The sequence below is a fragment of the Apteryx rowi genome, unplaced genomic scaffold (assembly GCF_003343035.1).
Source record: "Apteryx rowi isolate R43461 unplaced genomic scaffold, aptRow1 scaffold_1157, whole genome shotgun sequence".
NCBI lineage: Eukaryota > Metazoa > Chordata > Aves > Apterygiformes > Apterygidae > Apteryx > Apteryx rowi.
In genome coordinates this window covers 87,811-111,268 of record NW_020447372.1, presented here as the reverse complement: position 1 = coordinate 111,268, position 23,458 = coordinate 87,811, and the positions used below count along the sequence as shown (strand labels likewise).

General features: G+C 38.2%; 1 protein-coding gene across 5 annotated transcripts in view; it reads right to left on the bottom strand.

Moving 5' to 3' along the window:
• The window catches only part of PKP4 (plakophilin 4), a 67,024-nt gene that overhangs the window by 2,346 nt on the left and 41,220 nt on the right, over nt 1-23,458 (bottom strand). For 3 of the 5 annotated variants that reach the window (XM_026080777.1, XM_026080758.1, XM_026080738.1), the window contains exons 10-19: nt 20,365-20,578; nt 11,894-12,077; nt 10,425-10,542; nt 9,732-9,923; nt 9,385-9,558; nt 8,265-8,415; nt 5,024-5,219; nt 3,221-3,305; nt 2,999-3,116; nt 76-207 (exon numbers count right to left, since the gene is read on the bottom strand). In XM_026080777.1, coding sequence (XP_025936562.1) covers nt 76-207; nt 2,999-3,116; nt 3,221-3,305; nt 5,024-5,219; nt 8,265-8,415; nt 9,385-9,558; nt 9,732-9,923; nt 10,425-10,542; nt 11,894-12,077; nt 20,365-20,578 — 1,564 coding nt within the window. Of the gene's footprint in view, nt 1-75; nt 213-2,994; nt 3,117-3,220; nt 3,306-5,023; nt 5,220-8,264; nt 8,416-9,384; nt 9,559-9,731; nt 9,924-10,424; nt 10,543-11,893; nt 12,078-20,364; nt 20,579-23,458 lie in introns of all 5 variants that reach the window. The other 2 variants (XM_026080748.1, XM_026080769.1) reach the window with 2 other exon arrangements.

The following is a 23,458-nucleotide window of genomic DNA, read 5'->3' as shown; positions in this document are numbered from 1 at the left end:
ATGCAACTGTCCGTACTGTGATTGTATAAACTTCTCATATGAGGAATATTTATGTATTCCTAATTGGTATCTTACCAGTATATATGTCTTTATGCGTAATGACATCACCTTGGTTATTGTAATACTGCATAGAAGGTTGTGTTCTATCATATTCAGATCGGGGTTCTCTAATTCCTAATAAAGCCGGTGATGAGGATGTGCTGCCAACTGATGAAAAAAGAAAGAAAGATTATCAGTATAGGCAATAAGAGTCTATAAAAAATTTTAAAACCTAACCTTCTCTTTCCTCCCTCCTCTCCCCTTCCATCTCCAAGGATGGGGATTAGCAAATGACAGAGATGGCCAGACTCGTGTAATGAACAAAACTAGTACATGATTCTACCGGGATGAAGCACCCCAGTGACAAAAGCTATCAACAACGAATCATCAAATTATCATTCTATATTTTTATGGCAAGTCACTGGTCCACAATGCTTACAACTGAAATAAGAGACCTTACCCATTTCAGTTTGTATATGACATCCTGAGAACTTTATTTAGTGTAGGGTATTCAAATACAAATGTAAATGTTCACTTGTTTGCAATTAGAAGATAATACTCCTGCTAGCTTTTATGATTTTATGTAAGCTATCCTTAAATACAATCTTTAAGTCCATCACATCAGCTGGGACATCAGAAACTTTACAGTCTATCTGGCTGAAATGATCCATGCACACACGTATGTTACTGTTCGTTGATCAGCATGCAGAAGTGAACCTTGGGTGTGTTGTGCTCCAGGGGGCTGGTAACCACTGTAAGAGCATAACAATGGGTTACTTATTTTTTATCCTTACAGTGAATATATAAATCTCAATTTTAGTTGTAAAAAGTTTGTTCTGGTAAATCTTTTCTCTTTCACAGAGAACTCAACTGTTTTGTTAGCTTAGACAAGCTCTACTTAACACGGGAGAAAAAATAATTTCTAGAAATTTTGCTTCAATTGTTAATCAATGATATGATCTTCCATTAGCCACGCTCATTATGTCATATCCCACGATTCTGTGTTATTATGCACAGTTAATTATTGATAGTATCCTAGCACACTGATGGTTGTAAAAAGCTAAATTTTGAAATGTGTGTGCTAATAACGATCTGTCTATAATTGAACGACTAACGAAGAACAGCTATTATAGCCCCAGTGTAACTCTTCTACCACTCATCTACTCTGCGTGGTGTAATCGGCAAGGGAGCTAGCACAGTGCTCTCTGTAGACACGTTCTTTGCACCAAACTTCCACTTTACTAGTTCAAGCCTGTTCACGTTCTAGAACAGAAAAGCAGGCACTTACTATTAGGATTCCTTATTAAGTGCTCTTTAAAGTAGCCTCTGAATATTACGCTAGAGCTTTCTATCTTATTTCCTATTTGTAGTCCCCAGAACTGAAGCAACACAGTTCTACTAGCATATCTTCGGAGAGAAAACTCTGAGATAAGAATTTGACAGTGGGTATGGAATATCCTTTTACACATCGGTAGAGTCTGGTCACTTCCCTGAGCTGAAGCCCTATTTGCTTCAGTGTCGTTGCTTCTCCTGAGAAGATTTTTTAGGTCTGGCTGTAGATACATAGCTTAAGCAGTCCAAGATTTCAAGGTGTAGTTGTGATGCCAGTATGCGCAATTTGGCACTAGGTGTAAAAGTAAAAGCTATTTTCAGTTTATGTGGTATGAGAATGACAAAGGTATGTTTTGTCAGGAAAATCTCTCAGAATCCCAAAAGACTGGGTGAAAACTGAAAATGGATCACAGTAGGACCAGAATAACAAAGTCATATAAAATTGGTAAATACAGTCTGCTATCATATGGCACTAGACAACCCCCCCCAGCACTTTATGTACTCTGGTGGTTGAGAGGAACGAGAGCACGAGCGGTGTGCTTTCTTCAACATCTTAGATACTACACGTATACTGCTAATAGGAAAATATGTCCCTGGCTGAGTCCTTGTTTATTATCCCTGTCATGAAGGAATGTGTGAGGGTTCCTAGTTCCTATGGTGTAACGAAATAAGTAATTAAACAACAATATTGTAGGAACTGGTCACTCATTTCAGCAGTCAAGGTAAATATATATATATTTCTCAGTAGTTAGAGAGATCTGTTCACATAAAAATACAGGAGTAAAGTGGATAAATCCAATGCTAAACAAAGAGGATATCAAGGAGGTTTTATACCAGCCTTCTCCTGAGATCTCCTGAAGATCTCAGTCCTAGCACTGGAGATGTTATAGGAACAAAGGGGAGATTTTGGTTAAACTGCAATAAACGAGGAGGAGTCAGAAAAGTAAGATTTTTGTATTTGACCTACTTGCCTAATTTGGCATTACATTACCAGGAATGAAAATAGGTTCCTCACTATTGGTCTGTTGCTCTCTATGCAATGAAGTACACAGGTCCTGTGAGGCTACATCTACAGTATCAAGTCGTGCACCACAGAAGGAGAAGTGGGAAACCGCTGGCGACAAAGACCTGATGTCCGCACTACGCATTCTGAGGATTTTACTTGAGAACAGGTCTCAGCTGGTCCCACGGACTGACTGCCCCTCAGCAGTTAGAGTATATTAGTGCTCGGGAAGCACAACATCTGATTTAGTTTCATGCAAAGGGGATACAATTCACACATTCTGAGACTATTTGTACTTTGATTCGCATTGAGTAAGTGGGGAGATTTGCTTCAAAAGTGCTTCTTATCCAAAGTAAATGCTAATGTCGAGACACCCACAAATCCTGTGGGATTTGAAGCCTGCCAACAATATCAGTTAAGGCAATACAGCGTACATGAAATACTTGAATAGTCTTGCTCATATATTTAAATGCAGGAGAGGGAGCATGTTTGAGGCAGAGTAACAAGTCCATGTTTTAGGCAGAGTAACAAGTAAACTGAGACGATTAGAGTTCAAAAAGAGGGATACCAGGTACCCCAAAGGAAGAAGCTCTTCAGTAAATCTCTTTATAGGCCTTGACTGACCTGACTGTATGACAGGTGACATCTGTTGGTTTGTTGTCGATAAAGAAGGATGCGATTTGAATCTCTCTCGCTCTAGTGTTGACACTGGTGTAATAAAATGACTCTGATTCCATCCATCCTATGGAGTGACAAGAAGAAGAGAACATCAAAATAAATTGCTTTGCATTAAATTAAGAGTTTTTGTGCAACTGCTTCCATGTGTATGCTAATTTTGTAGTTTACCTTTTTATAAATGCTACGGAGGTCTCGGTATTGCCATAAGGTATTCAGTACCTGGGCGGCTGCCTTGACCACTTTCAGTGAAGATCTAAGGAAGCAAAGAATATTACAGTAATACGAAGTATTCACCCCACTTAAAAAAAAAAAGAAAGGCTGGTATATGGACACGATTAGGCATGACAATTATTGCCCTCTCTGGCCTAGAAATCTTCTCTTCAGGTCATCCACATGAGAAATACAGACAGAAAGTATAAGATAGCTATTGAATAGATAGCTATTGTCTGCAAAAATCAAAAATCTTGAAAAGGAACATTTTTTTTAGCACATTTCATGAAAACTGCCATTACGTACTTGCTTCACACTGGGTTTGTTTTTAACAAAACACCTGTCCCTTCTCAAGAGGAAGGTACGAAAAGAAAATTGCTCTATCTGTTATTATAAACAAAATCATGTCACCTTTTTAAGAGAAATGGTAGTAAACTTAGTAGTGGTACTGAAGGAGTGGTTTGAAATTAAATGCCAGCATGGCATCTGTGCTAAATGTATGCCTTTTTCTGTCACTGTGAAGATTCACCCAAATTCACCCTTTGAAAGAAAACACTGAAAAAAATTGCAGTTTGTAGTGTCAGCCAATACAACCAATATTTTGGCAAGATTTTAAAATTTCTTAAAGTATCCCACCCCCTCAAAATTCTCCATGCAGATGCAACTGTACACTGTATCTCAGTATTCAGGGAGAGACAAAGTCACATAAGGGATCGCTGCATTCACAGCCACATAAATCCTGGATGCTCAAAATATAATCCATAGTCCTAGATTTTGTTAAAAATGTGGCATGTTTAATTCACACTGACCAAGTTTTGTTGTTGGAGATCCGTTTTTTCTCCCTTACCATCTGGTCAGACACTGCAACAGTACCCTGGGCTGACTATATCAGCTTCCTGCTATCCACAGAAAGGAGAACTGGGATTCCCTGGGTTACGGAACAGTCCTGCCAATTTGAGTCCTATCAGATACGCTGGGGAGTTCGGAGCAGAGATGTTGTTCAGAGCCCGACGGGGTCCCGAGGGCTTTTCAGTCGTGCCTCGGTGCTGGTCCTGCAAGACTCGAGAGCCCTTCGTGTTCCTGCTGCTTGATGCTCAGCGCTCCCGTTCTGAAAGGTCCTAGCAGCACTGCGTAAACACTGCGCCAGACCAAGGCCCGTGCTGAACCCAGCCAACTGCCCACGCACCAGCCCGTACGGCACAGGCGCTCCCGAACGACTCTGCAGAGAGCCGCATCTTCCCATCGGCACTTGTTTTGCAAACCTGCTCCAGAAAATCCCACTGGATAGACAAACTGCTCACAACCTACCGATTGGACGTGCCAGATTTCATTAATAGCTGTTGTGATACATCCCTACAAAGGTGCTAACATATTTTGACTTTGAAAAGCTCTAAATATTCTATTAATGTTGTAGGTATTCAATTGAGAGGACAGGTCTTTTATACCATTTTACATGATATCAATATTGTATATCATTTTACATGATTTTATATCATTTTACATTAATAGGCCCTATTAATATGATTACTGTATGCAACTGTAAAAGCCTCCACAAGCTTTAGATAACACACTGTAAGAGAATGGCAGATACCAACTGCTTCTTGTGCCTCAATGTGCTTCAGGCTTTGGTAGCTACTCATCAACAGATGAGGAGTGCAAAAACAGATCCTTTTTCTACTCAAAAAGCCATTTCCAACATTCTTAAAACATCTGAAATGGAACAGATAAACACTTTAGTTATGAAGTTTGTTGTCCACTTGCCTGTCACCTCTCCCTTTTGTTATGTTCACCAGTTTTTCTATTCCTCCAGTATCGGCGAGGGCTTTGGCATTTTCCATGTTTTTGCTAGTGACCTCGTGCAGAGCGCAGCAGATTGCTGCCACAGTCTCATCAGACAAGATGTTTGGACCGTTGCCTCCAGGAAGTCGGTTCACCAGATCTCGCATAGCATATTTACCTTTAAAAAAACATCAACAGAACCAAGTAAGAAAATACATTTTGGTACTTAAGATGTGTAATTCAAGTACTCATCACAAAATTGTATCTGAAAGCAATAAAAAGGAATATAGGATCAAAAAAATGGAAAACTTCCAAGAATTCACATTTTATACAAAGGCAAGAGAGACTAGACATCAATTTTTCAAATAAATTCTTTTTCTTCTGGCTTAAAAATGTGAGAAATAAGTTGTATTTGTGTATTACAGCAGGATCATTTGGAAATGGGAATTATTTGGAGGAAGCAGAATTGTTCAAGGAAAAATATTACATTATTTCTTATGATTGGAGGGGGGGTGCACATTCCTAGGTTATTTGTGGGAGGGTTAAAGAAATCCTTACAGTAGCTTGGAAGTTTTTCTTTCAGACATTCTCTTCACCTTATTTGTCCTCCACAAGAGATCAGATCTCATTTCCGTCAGATTTCAGTTACTGACTGATGCACAGGAACAATCACAATGCAAACAAATTAACTAAGGCTAAGGTAAATATTTTTCTTATGTTAGGCTGTGTTGATAATGGTATGATTATTGATTTTATTGAGGACGTATTTGTACGTAACAATGAATAATGAATAAACTTCACACAAAGCCGTTAACTACCTATTTGCATTATATGCCCACAGAAATCTTCTGCAAGCAAAGGAACTCCTTTTTATACCTACTGGAAAACTATCACACATACTTTGAATACAGTAGTGCTCTGTCATTGCCCATCTTTTAGCAAGATCACCAACAGATGTTTGCAGATACCAATTTTTATTGTTATTTACTAGAGTCCCTGATCTCTACTCTGAAATAACTTCATTTTCTTCAGAGTTTAGACCACCTATACCCATCATCCCTGCCCTTACCAACTGTGGTGAAGTCACACCAAATTGGTTACTGGCATAGGGTAGTTTATGACTCCCTTCATATCTCAAAATGTTTTGTACAAAGGTTGGTTTTGCAGTGTATCTGGAAAGCAAATAATTCTAGGCTTTGATAGGGAGAGGGAAGGCGGAGGTGCATTCCTGAACTCAAAAATTCTGCCAGGAAAGGAAAAAAAAAGTCTTGAAAAGAAAATGTCACATACAGGTATTACCTGTATGGCGCAGGTGTTATAGAACACGACTTTTAAAATAATTCCTTGCTGACAGAACACATACTTTGCAGGAAAGTATGCTCTGAGAAGCTTCAGAAATAAATAATGAAACTCTTTTCAGCTATATTTGTGTTTTTGAGAATAACTATACCCTTATCTGCACAAATAGTTCTTACACATTTATTACATTAGTTTAAAACAGAAAATTCTTCTATAACAAAAATCAAACTTTTCTATACCATGACATGGCTTGTCCACGCTTCAGACTATTACCCTCTGCTGCTCTTCCATGTGGGCACTAATGATGCCAAGGGCAAATTGGAAACTATCAAACAGGATTTCAGAGCTCTGGGGATGGTGGTCAAGGGTCTGGGAGCCCAGGTCACTTTCTCCTCAGTCCTGACAGTGAGGGGGATGGATGGGAGGAGGAGGAGACGGATTTTCCAAGTTAACAACTGGCATGCACCAGGACAGGCTGGGGGCTGACCTGCTGGAAAGCAGCTCTGCGGAGAAGGACCTGGGAGTGCTGGTGGACACCAAGTTGACCATGAGGCAGCAATGTGCCCTTGTGGCCAAGAAGGCCAATGGTATCCTGGGCTGCATCAGGAAGAGTGTTGCCAGCAGGTCGAGGGAGGTGATTCTCCCCCTCTACTCAGCCCTGGTGAGGCCACATCTGGAGTACTGCGTCCAGTTCTGGGCTCCCCAGTACAAGAGGGATGTGGCACTACTGGAGCGAGTCCAGCGAAGGGCTACTAGGATGATTAGGGGACTGGAGCATCTCTCTTATGAGGAAGGACTGAGAGAGCTGGGCCTGTTTAGCCTGGAGAAGAGAAGACTGAGAGGGGATCTTATCAACGTGTACAAGTATCTGAAGGGAGGGTGTCAAGGGGATGGAGCCAGACTCTTCTCAGTGGTGCCCAGCAACAGGACGCAAGGCAATGGGCACAAACTGAAACACAGACGCTTCCATCTGAACATGAGGAAAAACTTCTTCACTGTGAGGGTGACAGAGCACTGGAGCAGGTTGCCCAGAGAGGTTGTGGAGTCTCCTTCTCTGGAGATATTCAAAAGCCGCCTGGACGCGATGCAGTGCAGCGTGCTCTAGGTGACCCTGCTTGAGCAGGGGGCTTGGACTAGATGATCTCCAGAGGTCCCTGCCAACCTCAACCATTCTGGGATTCTGTGATATGTGTTGTTAGGATTCATTTAGGCTACATCAGTCTTAAGCTGAGGGTGAGGCACGTTCAACACTCGCCATAACAGATTCTGAGATTCCTGACCAAGGAAGGACAAATGTTTATATATTTTTTTTGAAAAAATGCTAGATGAGAAAGACACAGATGAGTGCTTCAAAGTATTAAATATTAAAATATATGAAAGGTAAACAGTAAGTTTTTCTAGCAAGCACCCTTGTTGATTATTTAATTCAGCAAAGGCACGTATATAGTGCCCTACACGTGTTCTTTCATGGAAATACTTTACTAGGAAGGGTTTCTTCCCTCTCTCCCTACCTAGTACTGTTAAATAAAATATTTACTGGTACAGCAGAGCTGTCATTTCCTCTTATAAGAAGCAAGGAACTTTGAAACTCTCTAAGAAGGTTACCATTTAGTTCCAAGGAAGAGGAGTTGTGTTTTCTATCATATTTTGTATTGATGGTTTTCTGTCTAGTTAAGTTTAGCTGAGGTGACTTCAATCAGTTGTTAAGAGATTGCTATGCAAGATGGCTAAAGGCAAACCAAAAAGACAACATTACTCTGAAAAGCTACTGCTGTCAAAAAGATTAATTTCTGTGACACAAGTGACATGGAATAGTAAAATCATTTATGCTATTTCTCTTGCTGGAATCTCACCCTAGTATTTTTTCTATATAAAGTCTGACATGTTGGTAACCTTGCTTGCTTCAGTACAGTTCTGTACTCACCAATAAGCTCCTTGTTACGAACATCTAATGCCATATTCCTTAAGGCAGTTGCCACGGAAGAAACAACTCTGTCATTATCCATTCTCAGCAGCTCCACGAGGATTGGCAGTCCTTTTTCTTTTCTGACAGCAGCTCGAATGTATGCTGCAAACTGTAATAAAACTACAGTTACTCGCAAACCTGCTACAATATTCTAATTGACACTATCTCTCTCAATATTGTAATTCTTAAGTATTTTAGGGGGGACATTTTCCAAAGAAGGGATGATAAGTTAAATGCCTGTCTTTTCCATTATTATGGAGGGTTGACTCTTTCCTGTTCTTGGCTCATTCCTCATACAGAAAAATATTAAAAAAAAAGAGTTAATAGACAAAATATCTTAACAGATGACATAATTTACTAAAGCATGAATAGTAATCTAAGCAAAAAGACTAATTTTAAAGTAGTCATAAAATGAGAAGTCTCAGCTGTTTTTCTACAGCAAAGGAAGCAACTAACTTTTTTTTAATCTCTCTGTGACAAATACATAAAATTTGTAAGGAGTTCTCACGTGGTGCCTTTGCAAATATTGTATGCAAGGGCTAAGAGCAAGAATATATGGAAATAAATTATAAAATAATGAAACAAATAGAAACAATCTATTTATGTCGATAACCAATTAGTATCTTAAGCATCACAATCTTGATTCTTGTGGGGTGTTAACATTGCATATTGTATGTTTGCATTTGGTCTGGTCTTACTTTGGCAGTACCTTCCCACCGAAATTCACAGCTAGTTTTTTTTTTTTTTTTTTTTTTTAACTCTAATGTGCACTGGAGAAAAGCTTTCACTGTTTGTTTAAAATAAATGGTACCAATGTCAAGGCCAGTTTCCAGACTGCTCTTCTTGACTGCTGTCTTTGTTTTTGCTTTGCACTGTGGAAGTAACGTTTCTGCAACGTACAAGCAGTAATGATACATGCTGGAGAGAACCGCTCTTATGCAGACTAGAAAATTATTACATGTTCCCTCCAAAACCCATTCCAGTATCTTTTTGAAAGCAAACAGCTAAAGTACAACTACAGGAGGAATAACAGGAATTCAGACACCCCCAGAATTATGAAGTGGTTTTAAAACGTTACCTTCCAGTTGCCTGCAGAAAGATTCTGGAGGGATCCCGCGGAGCCCTCTAGAGTGGCTGGATTGGAGCTTTCTGCGAGAAGCGTTAGGTATGGTTTTACCACAGATGGGTGCCACAGCATTTCCACCCCTTTGGGAGACTTGGAGAATCCTGGTATAGGGCCAACTCCATCCCACTGAGAAATGAACACGCATTTGTGAGTACATTAAACCTCTATATTTTCGTTCGACATATGACAGTTTCTGTCCAAGCCATATGTTATTGGGTTTTTTTTATCATTTAAAATATATATTTTTAAATCATTGGCTAAACAACAGTTGATATATTTGTACAAAGAAAAAGGCAAACCTGATCCTCCTGTGAAGCTTTTTTTTTCTTCTTCTTTTTTTTCCCCCAGCAACTTGGCTCTGAATCTTTGCTAGGTGATTCTTTTCCTAATAAGTCATCCAGTTCATTAATGCCCAGCAGACGTGCCTGAGGTACCTCCAATTCCAAACGATAAGAAAGGTTTCTCAAGGTACACACGCAGTTTTCCACTGTCTGAAACCAAAACATAAAGATGTCATGTAATTAGTTACTTTTTCACATAGCGATACATCAAACCAAACAAATGTAGCAGAGATGAAAAGGCATTTGGAGCACAAGCACCAAATTCTAATTCTGGGCCTAGGGCATCCCTACTTCTGTTTCTTTGGGAAAACTGAAATGCCTCTGCTGATATCCCCAGTTATGAAAATATTGGTAAAAGTCATCTCTGCTGTAGTGACTTATTTTTTGGTATTTTGAAAATAAAAAGCATGAGTGCTTTTTATTATTATTTTATCATGGAATGAATACTTTAACACTGTCAAAAATGTAAAGCACAGAACTAGTTAATTTGCATTACGCAACAGAATTTGATTGTGCATGAATAACTTCAGGTTGGGAGAGAAGACCAGTCAAGCTGAGCATATCACAGCTCTAAATTACACTATACAACTCCCAAAAGATCGTATCGGACATACGGTTTGGTACTAAAAATCACTTAGAGTATGCACACACCTTGCTGTCATAATCTGACGTGTTCACACACGTATGGATCACGTATAGCAGCGAGTCAACCAGCCCTTCGCAAGACCTCATTTGTTTTCGGGCTTCTTCGCCTGCAGAGCTTAGATTCCTAAGGGGTCAAAAGGGATAAGAATGTAAGTGAACATACAGCGCATTCACAGGTGCACATACGTACCACATTTTATCCAATAGCTTGCAGAAGTCTTTTATACAGCTCTTTGATACTTGACTTTGAGAAGTTAAAAGCAAACATACCGCTTGGTGCAACAAGCTCTTTCCCCCCCCCCACTTTCCATAAAAGATAAATATAATTTGAACTAATTTTGAGACAAAAGTGATTCACTGACAAACCAACCATAAGCAGAAATCTCTTTCCCACTGACTTTCCCATTCCAGGCTTTCTCAGCTTTAACACAGCTCTCGTGTTTGTGTCCACTGTAGAACAGATCACTGAACTCGTCTGAGTTAAAAATACCCTTTGTTGCCACTTTTAAAACCCAAATAAAGCTCAGTGATCTGTTCCACGGTGCAGTCTCGCTAACATTCGTAATAGCGACACACAGACAGACGTATAAGTATATAAATGAGGGTGTCGGGAAAGGAGAAGGCTGTAGCGTGCGTAAGAATACGCGGCAAAGGGTGGAAACGAGCATCTGCCTCCAAGGCCACCAGAACCGCCGCCTCCGACTGGGATCAGCCGCACGTCGGAAGGGTGCTGCTGCGGAGGAAGGCTGCCCCCCGCCAGAGCGGTCGCTCCCCTGCGCTGCGCCAGCGTGGCTGTGTTCAACCGCAGCGTCAGACCGGGCGTCTTGAAGTAACCCAGCGACCAAAAAAGAGGAGAGGAGAAAGGTCGCCAGCAAATAAAAGGCAATCCCATTCCGTGTATTTAAACACAGTGGCCTTACCCTGCTGTTTAATGGAACACAATCTGAAATCTAGTGAATTAAAATGATAAACAAACCTACAAATAAACAGAAATTGTTCATATACTACTCCTTGTCCTTGAATTTTCTTTTCAGATATTTTAGTTTTGCATTTTATTATTTTGAAGAATACTTCTTTCTACCTATTGTTGTTTGAGAAATCCACAAAAGGAATAGTGAAACATTTCTTTACTGATATGCATACATATACATACATAGTTGTTTTAAATGTATACAGCAATAATTACCAAATGCAGAGTTTTTTTTCTAAATAATTTCCATGAGCCATACAAATCACAGCAATTAATTCCATAATAGTTAACATCTTCCAGTGTCTAACTTTGTATTTGTCACGTTCTTTTAATATAGAAAAAAACAGATACAAAAGTTGCCTGCATGGTAGAACTAAATGGAATTTATAGAATGGAATTTATAAATGGAATATTATATATTTTGTTTTAAAGCTACCCGATAAAAAGAATCCGTTGGATAACACGGTTCCTGCGCAAAGAGAAGTCTTCTGCAACGGTAAATTACCTCAGGCATCCAGTAGTATTGCGCAGAACTAGGGAAGTCTGAAATTTGATTTTGTGGTCATCGTCAAAGGAAGCGCTGTTCCAGCCGGAGTGGGGCACTATCACAGTGTTGGTCAGCGTGGACAGAGCGTCTCTGATGATGGTCATCTTCACGGCGTCGCACGAGGACAAGTTCCAGAGAACCCCTGAGGGAAGGATTGCATTGCAGCGATGTCAGCAAAGGCTCCGCAGCCTTTGCTGCACTCGGCAGTCAGAGGGCAACACTAACAACTTAAGAGACATCGCTTTAAACAGGAGAAAAATAAATTTACCTGCGCATAGCCAAGAAAATATAATTAATTGGTCTGCAACACAACTTTTACATGCCAACAGTATTGATCAGTAAGCAGTCAGCAAAGCTGCCATTAAAAGATTCACAAGATTTCACAGACAGTTTAAAATGCCACGTGAAAAAGTTTTTGTAGCTGTATGAAATGAGGGGCTATTTGCTTTCTTTTTGTTGAGGGATATCTTTGCCTGCCCTATTTTTGCCTGAAATTCTGATCCTTGCAGATCTCACATTGATGACTGTTCTAAACTTACATTTCTGTGTACTTCATCTAATATAATCCTACTCAGGAAATGAGGATAAATAGCATGATAAAGTTGAGAGACTTATCTGCACGAAAACTTGCAGTTGCTGTCATTGACTGCACTCCTCTGTTATTAGCAATAGTTGGACATTTTTGTCATAAACTGTGTTTCTTTAGACAGACACAGAGAACATACCTTAATGTTCGCACCTACGGCGATAAGAGCCTGAATCTTTAACAAACACACATAATCCTGTCTCCAAAGTTCTAGCCAGTCATTTAAACTGATCAGATTTTAAGAATAAAAATAAAAACAGTATTTAAGGAGTATGTCTGCCTCCTGAAAAACTAAGAAACTTTGCTGGTTGTATTTAAGATTATCTAGTATAGCAAAAACCTAGATGTCTGGCTCTGCTAAAACATTCCATCATAAGTATGAAAAAATAATGAAAAAATATATAACACGGATTTAACTGTAGATAAAATGCTTTTAAATAGCTAAGATGCAAAAGATACAATAAAATACAGCACTCATATCAAGCTATGCAAACAACATTGATGAAACAGAATATGTTTTTCTCTAAACTGGCTGAATGAGAGAGAAAAAAAATAATTCAAGAAGGTACAGGACGAGGAAAGTACAATAAAAATGCTCAACAGGCTCTTCAGAGGTATAATTTAAGTTAAAAGGCTTAGATATAAGCCTTCTATAACATCAGATACCAACAAAATCAATATAAAAATCTAAATAGCTTTAATAAAAGATTCCTAAAGAAAAGTGTATAGGCTTATGCACTAGTTTTTAATTTTTTTTTTAAAGCAGATTTTAGGTACTATACATTGGAGTCCTAGCAGGGGCAGGTAAGTCCTTTCACATAGCCAACAGAAGTCACTCACTGAGGTGTTTTAGAGACCCCCCCCTCCTTTTTCCAATCCTGTTCTGAAACAATTCTTAGAATTGATATAACATCACAAATTAGGCATTAGACAAATATTTATCATGCAGGTAAAACCTGTGGATAAGCCCAGGAGAAGTCCAAAGCCCTCAACAAGAGCACTCGTGAAGAACACCAACAGTCCAAAACACCGAGCAGCCTCCTGAAGCCGGTCAGAGGGATGCTGACCCCCATCTGCCACCGTCCTTGGCGTAATGATGCTTGCAGACAGCGGATGTTGTGATCAGGATTCATCTGGAGGTCTTCGAAGTTGTTTGGGGGCCGGGAGAATTTAACAGAATATGCAACCAAGGACAGGACCAGCTGGTGGCAGCTGATAAAAGTACGTGCAGCCTTGCAGATAGGAGGCAACTACCAGACATAACCCTCCAAACACAATACCGTGACTTGCGCCTTGTCCATATTTCTGATTTTCTAGATTGAAAGCTGTACTACTTAGAGAAAAATCCTTAAATGATTGAGATCCCATCCTTGAACCTGACGAGTTAAAGCCAAATAACCTTGCTGATCTGCTAGACTCTGGTCTAGCAACAAAGAAAACAAGATTGCCTGAAAGATTTCTGTGTAAAACTGTCTATAGATGTGGGTGCTTAAAAAGAGCAGAGGTCAACCAGACTAGAGAAACTGGCATATGAAACAGTGCATCAAAAAGTTTGGTTGAACAGCTTTCTCCTACGGGTTGAGTCAGCTTTTTGTTCTAAAGGTCCTGGGTCTCTGACTCTAAGATGCTAGTCAAACTCTTCAAGTAACCTTAATATTAGAAATTTGACTATAACTGACCATGTTCCTCCCTAATTTAAAAGGCACTTACAAAAGCATGTGAAATTTCCACAAACTGGAATGGAGCAAAAAGAAAGACACAAATCTAGAACACTAGATTTCAGCAACTTAGGTTTTTTTTGGTTTTTTTTTTGTTTTTTTAAGAATTCCAAAGATATTTAGAGAAAAATGGAGATAGGGATTCTTCCTAAGAAGAAAATGACTATTAAAAAGAAAGACAAGACTCTGGAGGAACATAGTCTTCTTTTCAGTCTTCACATTTATCTCACTTTACTCAGAACTTACGTGGAGGTGCAAAGACCTGGGATGAGGAAACGTCTGCCAGTTGGGTCCAGAGATCATATTCTGTATGATGGCTATGATGCTACCTGCAACACCAGTGGGCACTGGAAACTACAGCTGATCTAGCTGTAAATAGACAAACTGGGTGAGTTTCTGTGAGGATGATATAAACGTCTTGTGTTAACTCACACAACGTGCCAAAAATTATGCAGAAACAAAAAAGACCTCAAGGCTTAGGCAGCAAGGATCCTATTTTCTTTTGGAAATGCAATCTAGAGAAGGTGATATGAAAAAGTAAAAAAGGTTTAATCTGTGCAGGATGAAAAAAAACCCAGAATTGGAACATCTGGTAAAAATGGGTTGTTTGGAATCCTTACTTTTAAAGACAAAACTTGATGTTATTGCACTTAGTGATTTCAATTGTTTTTATCAAATCCCAGTGCCTGTAGACAGGCCACAGAAATCCCCCCAAATCAATGGATTTCTCAAAAATTTCTGTAGGGTACTCTCAACTGGAGAGAAATTATTTATGAAGAGCTGTTCTTTCAACACACCAAATAGTAACAGTCTGTTTTTATAAGCTGCTTGCTGTGCAAAATGCACATAAAATCAATCAGGAGCAACATATTCAAGCTGATGGCCTTCTATATAATTAAAAAAATATATTTAAAACTCCACTGATTCACTTGCAGATTAATAAATGCAGTAGGCTTTATCTCTTATACTAAGGTATGGACAAAGACTGGCATTATAATAGCACAAATGTAGGGCTCTAGTTTACTGACTCTACAAAAGACAGCATCAGCTGGAAACTAACAGTGAAGCAGATCAGTCATAGTAAAAACTGACAGTGAAGTAGGTAAGATATAATAATTGATCTCACTGAAACACAGAAGCGTGAAACTAATGTATATTAAATTTCACTGATCTTTTTTCTGCCTTTATGTGGTTAGGTATATGGAATGCAGAAAACTGTGCAATACCAGTATATGATATATAATTAAAAAATCAATAGCTTGTTAACTAGGATTTCTCAAATTTAGAACAGTTTTGCTGTCACAGACTGTAAATATCTCATGAAAGGGAAGGTTTTGTTTTTGTTGTTTTTTTAAAGATCATTGTTTATCACAGTGATGTTACTTGAAGTCTTGGGACACTGTTGCAAGGAAAATAGTAACAAATCCATTTCTTTGAGATTCCATTTTACAGCAGCATACAGAAACATTAAACCTGGCTGCATCAATGCTAGGTACTTCACTTGCAAATCATCACTTTCGTTCACAATAAAGAATTTTCTCTCTACTTCTGGGCTGGACTTGGCCAAGATTGGCCAGCTTCGTAACAGGAAGAATTAAGCAAGCAAGACAAACAATTCTCTGTTTAGATCTTTTAGCCAACTTTGTTGGCAGTTGCTGGAGTTACCAGAAGAACTGCAATCTGTAAGCAGAAGTTTGGTTTTATTCTTTTTACTGCTCGTCAAAAGCAGGTTGGAACCTGATGGGTTTGTTAATCATTAATGGCTCCATAGGGATTATGGGGAAGCAACATTCCTTAACCAAGAGAAGTATTACACGGGAAATATCTCCTACCATCTCCTTGTCTCTAACATTTCCTTCTCAGGGAAAAATGGTAAGATGATTGTATATTGACTGTTCTGACATACAAAATGTTTTGATATTAATTCATAATCCTTCTAGACTTGGATCTACAGCAATATTTTCAGGTGACAAATCTGCCTTTTGCAATAGGTAACAATGAGGATTCAGGATAATTAAAAAACACCTTCCCTCAGGTTCAGGAGTCACTTTTAGTATCGTAAGGGGTTTCTTGGTTGGTTTGTTTTTACTGATTACAGGTTGCACTTTGAATTGGGTATATTAGTGATGTAGTCTCAGCATCTGTAATAGGATTTTAAATAATTGCTCTGTCTAGAAAATCCCTTATGTGATAGCTCTGCAAAAATTTATTTGGTTACCTAATTCAGAAAATATGTAAAATGTGGTTAGCCAGCAATTTTGTTAGGCCTAGGAGATATCCTGACGCATGCATATGATCATCAGGCACCCTGATGCATGCATCTCCAGATAACAGCATTAGTTGTTTAAAGTCAACTATTTGTGGCACCTTTTGAATTATCAGTGGCAAAGAACACTTCCTCCTCTGTATCCAGCCATTTTTTTCACTTTTTTTCATTTTCTTTTGGTTTTAGATCTCAGCATTTTAATCTCAGAAGAGTTTACTACAATGACTTCCAGTGCAGCTGCTCGCACCAGCTGGCGTTAACAAAAGGGCAGCACATTTCTCAGAGCTCTTTGGCAGCCGCGCTGGCTTGGAGGCCCCCTTCTGAGCACAGACGCTCGCATTCGCTCTCTGCCATTTTTACAGAGTTGATCACAAAGTGCTTTGGATTCTATACAGAATAGAGCAGAGGTAAATACTTAGAGTAAAACGAAGTGGTAAAAGGCAACTATATCTGTTTCACAGAGTGATTAGTTTGCACACTTGTGTGGGTCTTGCAGCTATTTCTATACCTCCTCAAAAGGTACCTCAGGTTCCTTTTCCAAAAATACACAAGCTACAACGCGCAGTGTCTACTGCTGCAGGAATGCAATCTCTCAGAAAGACGATTCTGTATACACAAAAGATCATGCTGCTGGACGAAGAACAACTTTTCTAAACTGAACTGGCTGATGTAGTAATTTGAAGAAATAAAGTGAAGAACTGCCAGGACCATCAAAAACAACCTCTTTCCACTTCCAGTGACAGAGCTTTGTCACAGAGCTAAGCTAATGATTAACTACGTCCAGAAGGGCAGAATTTGTGCTCATTCTTTCTTAATCCTAACTACAAAATCCTACTGCTTCCCCCAGGCCAGCACTACCACTCATCGGACCTCATCAGGAGTTGTTTCAGGGAGCAGCACTGACAGAAAACTAACCTCTGAAAAGACTGGATCAGAGGTCTTTCTCTGGAGAGGGGGCAGTTTATGGCTCATCTCTGCTGGCAAAGATCTGATAGAAATCAAGAAACTATCTCTATTGAGGTAGCTTCTGACTCAGTTTCACTGGAAAACACGCGCTACCGGCATACACCAATGTTTCTTAGATTTTAACATATTACAGGGCTGTTTGCCCAGGTCTCTTGATGGTAGACTCAATTATTAGAAACTGCACCTGTGTTCAAGAACATGCATATTTTGATTTTCTACCCCACAGAGAGCTGTATAAGCCTTGCAAGACACAAGTCCCTGGAATTCACAGATTGATTTCAGGCTCTGTTGACCTACTGCGAGGTAAAAACGTGTCTAGACAGACCAAACCAGCACACGTCCTTCAAGTCACTTGCTGGGGAACAGAGCTCCTGGGCCCCACCAGCACTTCCAGGGCGACAGCTGTGGAGAAGGAGCCGGTGCAGAACATGAGCTACCGGAGAGGAGGGACCTCCCTGGTGAGACACGCAGGGGGACGGCAGCGCTCCCGCGGCCAGCGCAAGCTCTTCGTTAGTTATTCCCTACACCAAAGCATTTTAAAGTTCAGCTTTTAAAGTTTGTGGGGGTTTGTTGTTCCTTCATTTTCATGTAATGATTAGGAAGAGTGATATGTCAGTTTATATTCTGAATAATCTATAGCTAATAAAAGAAGATTTGCTTTCCTCTTAAAACATTCTTGTGTTTTTGCAGTTATCCTTCCTATATTTATTTTGATATAATTTTCCATCTCTTTATCTTTCTGCATTTCAATCTTGTCATTTCAGTTACTGTTGTTATTAAATGTAGGCCCTGGTATTCCTACTGTTTTCCAACCTCTCCAAAACATGTTTGCGCTTAACACCCCCACCCCCTGCAATATGCCAGCTTTCCGAAATTCAGGCAGTCAGTCTTCAGGGCAGGTTCCCAAGTCATCTGTGAGGTTAAAAGCTTGCTTTTGACTAAATCATCCCTCCTTTCATAAATCTTATATAAAAGCATTCATGTGAAAAATATCTATGTAGATTGCAAGAAGTTTGCTGTTCCTAATTTTACTTGATAGAGTAATTTTGCATTTTAAAGTAAACTAGATGGGGATTTCACATGCAGTGATACTAGATATACCTGTTTTCTTTAAAAGGCAATGGATACCTACTAATTGATACTGCTAATGAGGAAGATATAATTTATTTACTAAGGAAGAAGCCTTTTCCTCAGGAAAAGAAAATGCATATTTCCTTCATTAGGAAATGTTACACTAGATATTCCGTATTACATGAAAAATGATGGATAAGCTGAAACAATAATGAATAGTGTTAATTTTAAACTAGAAATCAGCCATATATTGTTTCTAGTGGTATAGATTTATATTCATTTTTCTGTTTTAATAAGATTATCTTAAACTTGGAATGCCCAGTAAACTGGGTGTGGATAGCTAGTTTTAATTCTGCCACAGGTAGAGTTTTTCAATTATTAACCAAATAGTCATTGGACCTTCTCCACTTCTTTCTTTATATTGGTATGTGCTATGTATTTTTTGAAAGATAACAGACTACTTTTTTTTTTTTTTTTAATAAATAGTGACTGCACCGTCTATAAGCAAAAATTTGAATTCGGCTTTATCTGTGGAACCATCCCTCACATCTTAAAAGCACAAGTAATTCAGACACATAAAAAATGAACTTTGTAGACCAGACAAAGCAGCTAATGTGCAATTCTACTTTTAAGTATTCCATTTACATAACTATTCTTAAGGAAATAACTGTATGCTAGTAGAGAAAACACCAAACCTACAGGTTATCTTAACATTTGCTTATATGGGAAATATTTAGGGAAAAAAGCCTGCATATGAATCTAAAGTGATATGTTTTTTATACATTCTGTACAGAATCATTTTCACTGCTTAATATGCTTCCAAAGTGACTAAGCTAAGGTACACAACAGTACTCAAGTTAGAGATAAGAGAGCTCATACTGGGATCCACTCCAAGTTATTTCTTTGTTCAGAAAAGCTATTAAGATATTTTATTTTCAGTTAATGCAAAATAGCTTAATTTGAAAAAGAATGAAAAGTTTTTACAAAACCAAACCAAATGAGAGAGCTATCAAAACTTGAAATAGGAAGTTTTCAGAAAAAGCGAAAACTCTTTGCTTTTTCTGTTCTCTCATATTTTTCAGCACCCTGACCTTCATTGACACATCGCTCCCATGCTAAGAGAAAGAGACAGCAGGTGTGTCCTAACACATCTAACACTAACAAATCCAAATTGTCTCGATGAAAATGGAGCTCCTTCATGTGTTAGAACTGCAAATCATTTATTATTTCTGCCCTTTCTGTCTGCACCAAATGCCAAGTAGGTCCATGGGTTTTTATAAGCTAACTCTGTTATCTCAAAATCAAGAGATGAGAAGTGTGCACACAGCCATTTACCGTGACTCTGCTAACGGGCTGGAAACTGAGAGGCTTCGGTAATTTGAATACTTGCAATTGCCTGCCTGTACCTTAAAATACACATTTATAGTCTGGGTTTATCTTTGAATTCTGCAAGACCTTATTTAAAACTTGTCAGAAGATTTTTTTTTTTAAATCAGTAATAAAACTGATGTTAGGAGCCAATAAAGTAATACTGATTCAAGATCTAGGTCTGCATGTAGGAGAATCATACTGGAGCAAAATTTATCCTAGATGTAACTACTCTAAGATTCACTTCTCCCAGTGAATCTATACTTCTATGCTAATATTTTAAATGTCAGTAATCAAAATAAATTATTTTGTATTGACAAAAACACTATTGCACAAATTAAATTCTGGACAATATGCTCCAATTCCAGTCACTTACCAGCTATTTCAAAATTTTGTCCAGCACAGAAAAATAATCTGTATTATAGTTCTGCACTGGTTTCTATACAAAACTTACCTGTTACAAGTTCTTTTATTTCTGCATCAATAGTTTTTCTTAGCAATCGTAAAAGGGCAGGTATCCCACCAACGTTCTTCATTGCTATTTTGTTTTCATCAGTAGATTTTCCATAAACAAGGTTTCTCAGCGCACCGCAAGCGTTCTTCTGCACTTCCAAGACTCTGTGATCCAGGAGGTCAACCAGATGCTTGATTCCTCCCAGCCGACACACCTGCGAAACAGAATGACGGGAACATCAGCTCCTACTGATTTCATACATTTCACACTACAGATTTGAAAGGCCCTTTTTTTTTTTTTTAATAATGATAGTATACCCTATTCTACTCCAAGAAGAAATATTATCAAGAAATCTTAACCTGCAAAACCAAAAAAATTTTGGTTTAAATTATCACATATTCAGTCCTACTGGTGTATCTAAAGTTCTTTTTGGAAGGAAGGTTTACTCTGAAGAAATTTCTTAAAACAAGAAATCTTGTTTTAAACAAGACAAGTTGTATTTATTTTTCAATATATTTATTTTAATAAATTCCAACATTAATTGTCTGCGTTTTGAAATCTCATTTCCATGTAGTGCTTTTCTTTGTTCAAAATCACTTAAAGAAACCATAAATGATTAAAGTATTTTAGAAGTTTGTTGTAATTGTTTGCTAAGCTAAAAATTATTTGGAAAGATATAACTTTTAGTAGTATTACTTTTAAGACTAACATTAATTTTAAAATAAAAATCATCATCAAAGGCTACTAAAATATTTTCTATAAACTGTTTCGCTTTAATACAAATCTTTGCAACACACGAATACTTTAATCTGATATTGATTATTTTAGCACAGTGCAGTAACCTTCGTGCCATACTTTCCATAGGATATGGGTAACAAAGCTGGTAAAGGATTTCTTTAGAACCCCACCCCTACGGCAGCTGAAGTGCTGCTGCCCTAACGAGGGATCCCGGGCAGGAATGAGAGAGGAACGCCGTCCCGCCCGAATCCTCTGCTCGCCAAGGCTGCGGCTCCGCGCCAAACAGTTAGATGCGATATAAACCACAATATCCCAAGTATTCTGTTGTTCAGGATCAAAAGCACTTTATACCGCTTTTGGACGCTCCTTTCCTATTCTATCCTGTACAACAATTCGTTCGGCAAGCCAGAACGCCATTTCAAATAAATTACCGCATACAAGCTTTCATGGATTTTTTTAGCTGAAGAAGTTCACTGTCTTTTATTGACCATAACATGAAAAGCATAAAACACTTCTCAGTGAAAACAGTACTGAGATCTAGTGAAAGCTTTTAAGTAGATGTTTTGAAAAACAGAATCTTATCTCCATTACGTTCTTGGATATTGGTACTGGCTATCAAACTGACTGCTATCTTTATATACACCTAGAAAGAGCCAAACTGAAGAGGAGTGGAAAAGCAACTGAAATGCAAGGTTTCTGTCAACAGTATATATGTTTTTAACTTGTCAAAATCAGCTGTTAAGTAGAATAATAGAAATAAAATGAAAGGCTGGTGACTTGGAAATTTTTTAGACTTCTGTTTAAAAGAGTATATTTTTCAAAAGGAAACCTTAAAATTATTCTCAGAATAATGCAGTTTTACTGCTCTTAGAATTATATCACATTTGATAATCTACATGAGCCTTTACGTTTCAGAATACATCAATTACTAACAAATGGAAACTAGGTGCATTTGCACACCTACATGTCTACGGTGTTATAAAACACGGGCATACAAAGCCTGGCATTGATCTATCACACGTAGCCACTGCGGTGCCAACAGCCACTAGGAACCTGTATCTGAGGGCATTCAGTGGACTTAAATAAAGCTTATAGTTATTTACATGGAAAGATTTCTGTAGCTAGGAAGTTTGCCATACCATGAAAATTGTCTTGCATATTATATATTTGATACAGACTACATCGAAAGCACATACTGCAGGATGCTATAAATTTTTTTAAAGGTTTATTCATTTTTAAGGCAAATAATTCTTATTTCTACATTATTAAATAATGTGAAGCAAGAAATAACTATTCATATTTTTCAGTTAAATCTCCCTCTTGTATGTCAACACAACAGCACATCAAACTACATCTACATTACACATTATTTAAGGAAAAACAAATTTAGATAGATATTCTTTACATGCAAGTGTAATTTATTCTTTCTGTGTAATTTTGCAGGTAATTTTAGATAAGGGGTTTCCTATGCTTACCTCCAGGTTTTAGCAATGCAAGCACTTCAGTTCATTTTGCTAGGCTTGTAATACCCTTTATAGTCTAAGAAATTAATCTGTTCTTTACCACAGCAATAAAATAATAAATCTAAATAATGAATAAAAATATAAAATTAAAGGAGTACTCAGATGGGGCTTTACTGATCTGAGCAATAAAGTAATTATGATCCTTTCCTATTCCAAAGTGTTTAGCACTGGCCTCTGATTGAAAAGGAGGACACTCTTCACAAATTGCAACTTTCCTATTGCCCCAGATACCATCACATTTTCAAAACACGCTAATTCCTATCCACCATTGTGACTCAAGGGACAGCTTCTTCGTGAGAGACTGAAAGTCGGATCATCAGGAAACACCACAAAAAGCTTCGCTCTTCCAGAAGTACAGAAACATTCTCTCCGAGAAGCAAGGACAATCCTGTTCTTTCTGTCCTAATATTATAAGAATTTCTAAAATCTGATTAATTCAAGACAAGAAAAATAATGGTGCCAGTATGTGAGTCTTTTCTTTTTGAAAAAGAGAAGTTTTCTCTTTTTCAAAATTCCATAAACTCCTAAGCAGGAACGCAAGCTACATTTGCACTTTCCTCTCAGGTTAACGTAACATACCTAGTCTTCTAAATCCCAAACCATTATTTTTTCTAGGTAAAGTTTTATCAGCTCGATATCTGATATAATACATCTATAATACCTGATACCTGAACTGATTTAAAAACAAATACCAAATATTCTGAATACTAAGTAGGATAAATAATTGAGACATCATAGACATTTCAGTGCCACATTCAAGATCTGCTTACATTTTGGCCTTTCCATTTCTTTTAGTTATGTGTACTTCTGAAAAAATCAAAACAGACATTTCA